We start from the raw sequence: 7776 nt of genomic DNA, 5'->3' as shown, positions 1-7776 counted from the left end.
GTTCGCCTTCTCTATGGGGATGTATGTGCCGTATTCCATCTCTGTATGTGTAGTTAATCGTCACATACAGAGATGAAAAAAAAAATGGCAGCCCCCATAGAGAAGTAAAAGAAAGAAAAAAGAAACACAAACACACAAATAAATAAAATGTATTTTAATGACATACTAAAAGCAATAACATATAAAAAAAATTTTTTCGTGACACCTTCCCTTTAACTAATGCTCTGAGAGGTACTAACCCCAGAGACATACCACGAGGAAATGTTCTTAAACATGGATTTTACTAAGATTTCCCTGTCATTTATTCATTTCATTGTAAACTTATTAGCACATAATTGTCTGTATTTTATATTTTTACATTGGACTGCTGATTGTAATATCTATTTCTTCGCCAAACATGGACTCCTTGGATTGCTTTTCAGGGTTCTGACTCCTATAAAGACATTATACGAGAGCTGAGTACTGCGCGGCAGCCTGAGTAGCGCTCTTTACTTTGCGGGATGTCATGGTGGGACACCCCACTCACTTTAATCTGCTCCTCACCCTCCTCTATTTCTTTTTTTTTTGTAACTTTCTCTTCGTTCTCTGTACTCTTATGCGGCTGTTGAATCCGTCCTCTTCGTAGGGGGCCTGGAGTCATGTAGACTACTCTCCTGCGTGGGAATATTGGCTTTCACAGCAGTTCTTTATATGTACGCTGCATTTATACTTTCTGTACTCTTATGTAATTCTGTACCCCAAATGTTTTACAAAATGGACCTTTTCGATCATGAAAATAAAGATTTTATATTTTTACATTGGACTGCTGACTGTAATAACTATTTCTTCTATGACAGTTCGCTGACCTACATGATAGACGAGTGCCGGAAGAGGAGGAAGGAGCATACCCTGCAGCCAGAAGAACGGACTGCTTTCTACAATCTCCTCGGTAAGATTCACTGCACCTTCCAATGATTCTGACCAGACACAAAGAGGGGGATTTATTAGGACTGACGTTTCATACCCTGGTCTTAGTAAACAGTTCGCTGGAGTAGGATGCCACACATTTAATAAGAAGCTAATTTCTCATAATAATTTTGCCTCATCTTTCAGCTGGCCATTCACCACAATCGTGGCGTAACAATTGCACTCACAGGGTGTGGGAACGTGACCGCAGCCCTATCCCTTTTCTCCCAGGATCGGACATTAGATAAATATATATATGCTCACCGCTCATCTTCTCCCTATGCCCTCTCAGCATGCTGCGGCTCATACAACATACAGGGCCATATATGTGATGCAGCACTCCACTACCTCAGTGCTGCATCACATACAACGCTCTGCGCCAGTACCTTGTATGAGCTGTGGTCCGCAGGGAGAGCCTAAGTGGGGAGAAGCGAAGTGGAGCGTTGAGGTGAATACATTTTTATTTTATTATTTTGATGTATTGTCCGATAGGAGGGGAGGGGGAATTTGATCACACAAAGTGTGATTTACATTTATTCTCATGTACAAACATATGACAACTTATTCTAAACATAAGCCATCAATATTTTATCAGTGAGGGTCTGGCTCCTGGCACCACTATAGTAAGCAAAGTAAAGGAGCTGCAGTGTTCCAGCGAGTGTTAGGCTGGGTTCACACAACCTATTTTCAGATGTAATGGAGGTGTTTTACGCCTCGAATTATGTCTGAAAAAACGCCTCCAATACGTCGGCAAACATCTGCCCATTACTTTCAATGGGCTTTGCGATGTACTGTGCTGACGGCCTGTCATTTTACGCATCACTATCAAAAGACGGCTCATAAAATTACAGCCTCGTCAAAAGAAGTGCAGGACACTTCTTGGGACGTTATTGGAGCCGTTTTCTCATAGACTCCAATGAAAACAGCTCCAAAAACGGCCGTAAAAAATGCTGCGAAAAAGCTGCGAAAAACGCTGCTAAAAACGCGAGTTGCTCAAAAAACATCTGAAAATCAGGGGCTGTTTTCCCTTCAAAACAGCTCCGTATTTTGATACGTTTTTTGTTAAGCGTGTGAACATACCCTAATAAATCCTTTACTGTTTACTCAAGCACAGCGCCATACATATAGTTGTGGCTGTGCCTGGTACTGCATTTCACTGCTGCTCAGTCCCAATAAAGTGAATGGGACTGATTTGCAGTATCAGACATAGCCACAACCATATATATGGTGCTATGCGTGGGTAAACAACAAAGGGGCCGTTGTTTATCCCTTCTCCCTGCTTGCATTCTGGGCCCTAATGACCAAGCAATATTTTAAGTTTTCCATCGTCACATTCGAAGAACTATAACCTTTTTATTTTTGCGTCGACATAGCTGTATAAGGTATTGTTTTTTACGGGACAAGTTGTATTTATTAATAGCATCATTTGGGGTACATATAATTTATTGATTAACTTTTATTAACTTTTTTTGGGGGGGGGGTAGAAGAAAACCTAAAATTTTGCCCATCTTTTTTGCGTCCTAAATCTACGCCGTTTACCGTGTGGTATAAATTACAAATAACTTTATTCAGCGTGTTGTTACTATTGCAACGATACCAAATTTGTATAGATTTGGTATGTTTTACTACTTACACAGTAAAAACACTTTTTTTTCAAAATTATTTGTTTTTGTGTCTCCATATTTGAAGAGCCATAACTTTTTTATTGTTCCGCCGATGCAGTTGCATGAGGGCTTGTTTTTTGCGGGACGACTTGTAGTTTTTATTGGTACCATGTTGGAGTAGATGCGACTTTTTGATCACTTTTTATCATGTTTTTAAGTCAGGATTCACAGAAAACAGCAATTTGTCCATTGTTTTGATTTTATTTTTTACGGCGTTCACCGTGCGGGTTAAACAATGTAATAGCTTTATAGTCGGGGTCGTTACGGATGTGGTGATACCAAATATGTGTAACTTATTTGCTTCATTCTGGTTTTTTTTAATAGTAAAGCATTTTGTAAGGGGAAAAAATGTGTTTTTAATTTAATTTTTTTTCACATTTTTTTTAAATTAACTTTATTCAACTTTTGTTTTTCACTTGTCCCACTAGGGGACTTTACTATGCGATCATCCGATCGCTTTTATAATACACTACAATACTTTTGTATTGCAGTGTATTACTGCCTGTCTGTTTAAAACGGACAGGCATCTGCTAGGACATGCCTCTGGCATTACCTAGCAGGTATTCACTACAGGCAGACCTGGGGGCCTTTATTAGGCCCCCGGCTGCCATCGGAGACACAGACACTCGGCAATCTTATCGCCGGGTGCCGGTGGGATGAGAGGGAGCTCCCTCCCTCTCTCCAAAACCACTCAGATGCGGTGCACGCTCTTTAGCGCCACATCTGAGGGGTTAAACGGGTGAGATCGATACTAATATTGATCTCACACATTCGAGCAGGGTTGCCCCAGCTCTCAGCTACATCTGGCAGCTGAGAGCAGGGAGATTTAACGGCTCCCTGCTATGTTTATTTATCCTAATGCAGCGCCGTGAAACGGCTATTGCATCAGAATAAAGCCCACTAATGACCGCCGTGAAAAGGCTAATCGGCGGTCATTAAGGGGTTAAGCATTTACTTAACCTTTAATTCTTTGTATATAAACTATTTTGCATTTAAAGAATTTGAAATAAACTTTTTTCGTAGATGATGAGCAGATCCAGCTGTTTTTGGCCAAGGACATCTGTTTGAGGATTTCGGACAAGGTAATTTTATAATGACAAAACAAATAGACAATCAGCCAGATATAGACATGACTGACAAGAAAGATCAGATTTGAATAAAAGGGTTTATGTGGCATTACGGGATATTCTACTTTACATCTACATCCTTGGTAAGATAATAATATTAGATTCAGAACAATGAGGATAATCCTGTGATTTATGTGTTAGGATTATGGACCGACATTAATAAACATATAAATAGAATCACCACATAAAGATAAGACATAAGAAGAGACCATTTCTCTATCTCCAAATTCTAACCTCTTGTCTTCTTCCACTAGTATCTGCTGGCCATGGTCCTCGTGTATTTCAAGAGAGCCGGACTGCGTACCGAGGAATATAGAGAGAATTTCTTTGCATCCCTGTGAGTATATTCACGTATCACATGTTTGAAGGAATACGCTCAAGTAGTTGTGGATCATGTGCTTTCAGGGTCACCATCAGGGCAGTACAGCTGGTACGGCAGTCAGGGGCCCGGCCACAATGCTGAAAAAAAGGGGTCTGCCCGCTTCTTAGTAACTGTAAACATTTCTATCAGGGCCCCAGCGTTAGTTACTTGGAGAAAGGAACGGACCCTTCCGTTCCTTCCTTGTAAGTAACTGTAACGCTGGGACTCCGAGAGGACAGTAGGGGAAGCTGCTGCATGAGAAGCATGAAAGCAGCTCCGTGTGGAGAGAGCCGCCCACCAGACATTTAAAAATTGCGGCAAAACTGCCTTATTTGTGCCGCAATTACAAAAATTACATGAAAATAATAATGGAACAAAACATGAAAAAAACTGTGCTTTTAGGGCGGGTTCACACATGGCGGAATTCCACTTAAATTCCGCTGCGGACACTCCGCAGCGTTAATCCGCAGCGGAGCCGTTTCTCCATTGACTTTCACTTTAATTTAGCAGTGTTCGTTTACACGATGCGTACAATTCCGCTGCGGAGCATAGGCTGCGGAGCGGAATTTGGTGTCCGCAGCATGCTCTGTCTGTTGCGGAGCAGTGGCGGACTCATGGCGGAATTTCTCCATTGACTTCAATGGAGATTCTAAGTTCCGCAATGAAGTCCGCAGCTGTCATGCACATGTTATGTGCGCTGCGGATGCGTCTTGCTTTTTTAACTTGACATTTCTTCATTCTGGCTGGACCTAGGTATTTCTAGGTCTACAGCCAGACTGAGGAAGTCAATGGGGCTCCCGTAATGACGGGAGCGTTGCTAGGAGACGTCTGTAAATAGTCACTGTCCAGGGTGCTGAAAGAGTTAAGCGATCGGCAGTAACTGTTTCTGCACCCGGGACAGTGACTACCGATCCCAATATACATGTATCTGTAAAAAAACATATAAGTTCATACTTACCGAGAACTCCCTTCGTCTGTCTCCAGTCCGGCCTCCCAGGATGACGTTTCAGTGTAAGTGACGGCTGCAGCCAATCACAGGCCAAGCACAGGCTGCAGCGGTCACATGGACTGGCGCGTCATCCAGGGAGGTCGGGCTGGATGCCGAAAGAGGGACGCGTCACCAAGACAACGGCCGGTAAGTATGAAAATCGTTTACTTTCACTAGGGAAAGTGCTGTCCCTTCTCTCTATCCTGCACTGATAGGGAGAAGGGAAGCACTTTTCCCGCAGTCTGCAGCAGCTAGTCCGCATCAATGTACTGCACATTTTGTGCAGATCCGCTGCAGAATCTGCAACGCAGATTCTGTGCGGCATCGATGCGGACAGTTGCGGAGGAATTCCGCCATGTGTGGTCATGCCCTTAGGCTATATTTTCACAGAGCAGTTAAATCAAGTTTTTGCTGAGATTTTGCAAAAAATTGCATTTGACTGCACTGTGTGAATAGACCCTAAAGGCCGTTTTACCGGCAGATAATCGTAAGGTGCAGCCAGCGCTGTTCAACGAGACATCGTTAATTAAGGCCCGTTTGCTCCTGTCACACGGAGCTATGGATGGAGACGAGCGGTCGTTACTCGGATCCCTCGTCCCCATACGTTATTATCATTTACACAGGGAGATGTGATGCCGACAACGATAATATTTCACTTATTTAAAAGGATACGACCAGTAGATGATCGTTCATCTTGTGTTCGCTGCCCTGTTTACACGGGGCAATTATCGGCAACGAGCGTTCTGTCAATGCCTATGTCTACTATTTTTGGTGCTGTTGAACACTGAAAATCCACTACAAATTACAATTTGTACAATTTATGTGAATTAGGTTTTCAAATCCGCATTCACATGCAGCAGAAAAAAAATCTGCATGGGCTAATTTAGGGCATTCTGCTGATTGTTAAATCAGCAGCATGCCTATTATGTTGCAAAATTGGCACGCATGTCACCCTTTACAATGCAAAGGGTTAATTTGCTGCGAATCCTTAGCAAAATCTGTAAAGGTAAATTCAAACGTAGCATAAACACTACGGATTTTCCACAATGGATTTCATTTTGGAAAATCCGTAGCATAATACAGTAGCAGCAGCAGAGTGGATGAGATTTGAACAAATCTCATCCATACGCTGACTAAAAATATACAGAAAAACAGTTCATAAATTGACCTGCGGTGCGTTTTTTTAATCCGCAGCATGTCAATTTATGCTTTGGAATCGCTGCTTTTCTGTTGAGAGTTTTCCCAATTGGATTTAATGGGGAGGTAAAACCCGCAACAAATAGCAGATGTTGCAATTTTTGTGGTGAAAAAGCTGCAATGTCAGGGGCTTCCCAATGCCGGAGTCCCCAGACAGAGCATCACAAGCAGTCTGCCCGTGGACTTTGGCCCAGGTAAAGCCCCTGACGTATCTGTTCATTTATGGATACGGATATGGATACCGTTCCCCAGGCGACGTATCCCATTGTGTGCCATATGTTTTGGCTGAATTCAATAAAATCCAGGGTATCAACTGGTCACTGACTGCTTCATGGTTTCGTTCCCTATAACTTGAACAAAATCAGTTACTGCATATAACGTACAAACGCGAGCGCCCCATTTTCCGTTGCCCACCCACGGTAATGAAGGGGGGACCCAATCTCTTTGGCTGTATGGGGCCCAGAAATTCCTGATTGTGGCCCTATTCGCTTTACATTAGCTTTATCCCTTATAGGTTACAAAACAATTATGGTCATGTTTTAGCAGTAAAATAAAAATATTTTAACATTTTAATATCCAAAAGACAAAATATCAAACCTATAGATTACACTATGTAGCCTTCTGACTTTGGGGGGAGGGGTCATTCTAACATCCTTGGACACCATCGCTATCATTTATAGTAACACAAGTTTCCTTTACATTGAGATATATAAGTATACAGTGCTCTGCTCTTCCATGTGTCATTAATAAATTATTATTTTTTTCAGATTTCTAGCGAACCAGTTCGAGGAGGACGAGGACTTCAGAGACGAGATCTACGCGTGGGCCTTAGGAAGTGACTGGGAAATGAAGACAGAAGAGCTGCATCACCAACGCGACCAGTTGCTCTGCCGGATGGACTTTAGAGCGTGGGTGGCCCGGACCACATGTGATCTGGTCTGTAATAAAAAACAGAACAAGTGCCGTCTTTGATTAAGAGTCTGTGATGAGAAGCCAATTTTACCTCATTTACTATTCCATTTTAGATCATGGCACAAGACCCTTTCCACTGGGCATGGATGAGAAACAGGCAAATCCATCACAGCTGGGCCATACGTGCGTCAAGGAGAAATAAAGAGGAGTTTTACACCCGAGGCCCATGGAAGAGCGCGCTGTCCTGTGCCCGTTGTAGAAACATCATTTTGCATCCGTGCATGTGGAAAGTGGAAGGAAACATCATTAGCCGGATAGACACAGCAGTGGACCCGGAGACACCGATTGAGGTCCCTGACTAATAATAACGCTGGTAAGTAAAATGTTGGTGTTATAAAGAAGTAGGTAGGAAAAAATGATCACAAAAGTGCGAAGTAAAATGCAGTAATGGATCTTCTAATCCACATGTTGCTGAACGTTTTCTCTTGTACCTCTATTCCCACCCAGGAGGTTCTGCTGCCTGATCCACAAGAGAGATGAAGACCATGATGGATGACCAAACATGAGGAGCAGGTAATGTAT

At 42.6% G+C, this 7776-nt stretch overlaps 1 protein-coding gene across 1 annotated transcript; it reads left to right on the top strand.

Annotated features, from left to right (window-relative positions):
- The first annotated feature begins 849 nt into the window (after positions 1 to 849).
- On the top strand, positions 850 to 7562 carry LOC142760430 (speedy protein 1-B-like). The gene is made up of 5 exons (XM_075863620.1): positions 850 to 928; positions 3633 to 3691; positions 3991 to 4073; positions 7050 to 7218; positions 7308 to 7562. The coding sequence occupies exons 1-5, from the start codon at positions 850 to 852 to the stop codon at positions 7554 to 7556; spliced, it is 639 nt and encodes a 212-aa protein (XP_075719735.1). The 3' UTR covers positions 7557 to 7562.
- The last annotated feature ends 214 nt before the right edge of the window (positions 7563 to 7776 follow it).

The sequence above is a fragment of the Rhinoderma darwinii genome, chromosome 4 (genome assembly GCF_050947455.1).
Source record: "Rhinoderma darwinii isolate aRhiDar2 chromosome 4, aRhiDar2.hap1, whole genome shotgun sequence".
NCBI classification, from domain to species: domain Eukaryota; kingdom Metazoa; phylum Chordata; class Amphibia; order Anura; family Rhinodermatidae; genus Rhinoderma; species Rhinoderma darwinii.
The sequence above is the reverse complement of the archived record's forward strand: the minus strand, read 5'-3'. Positions and strand labels throughout refer to the sequence as shown.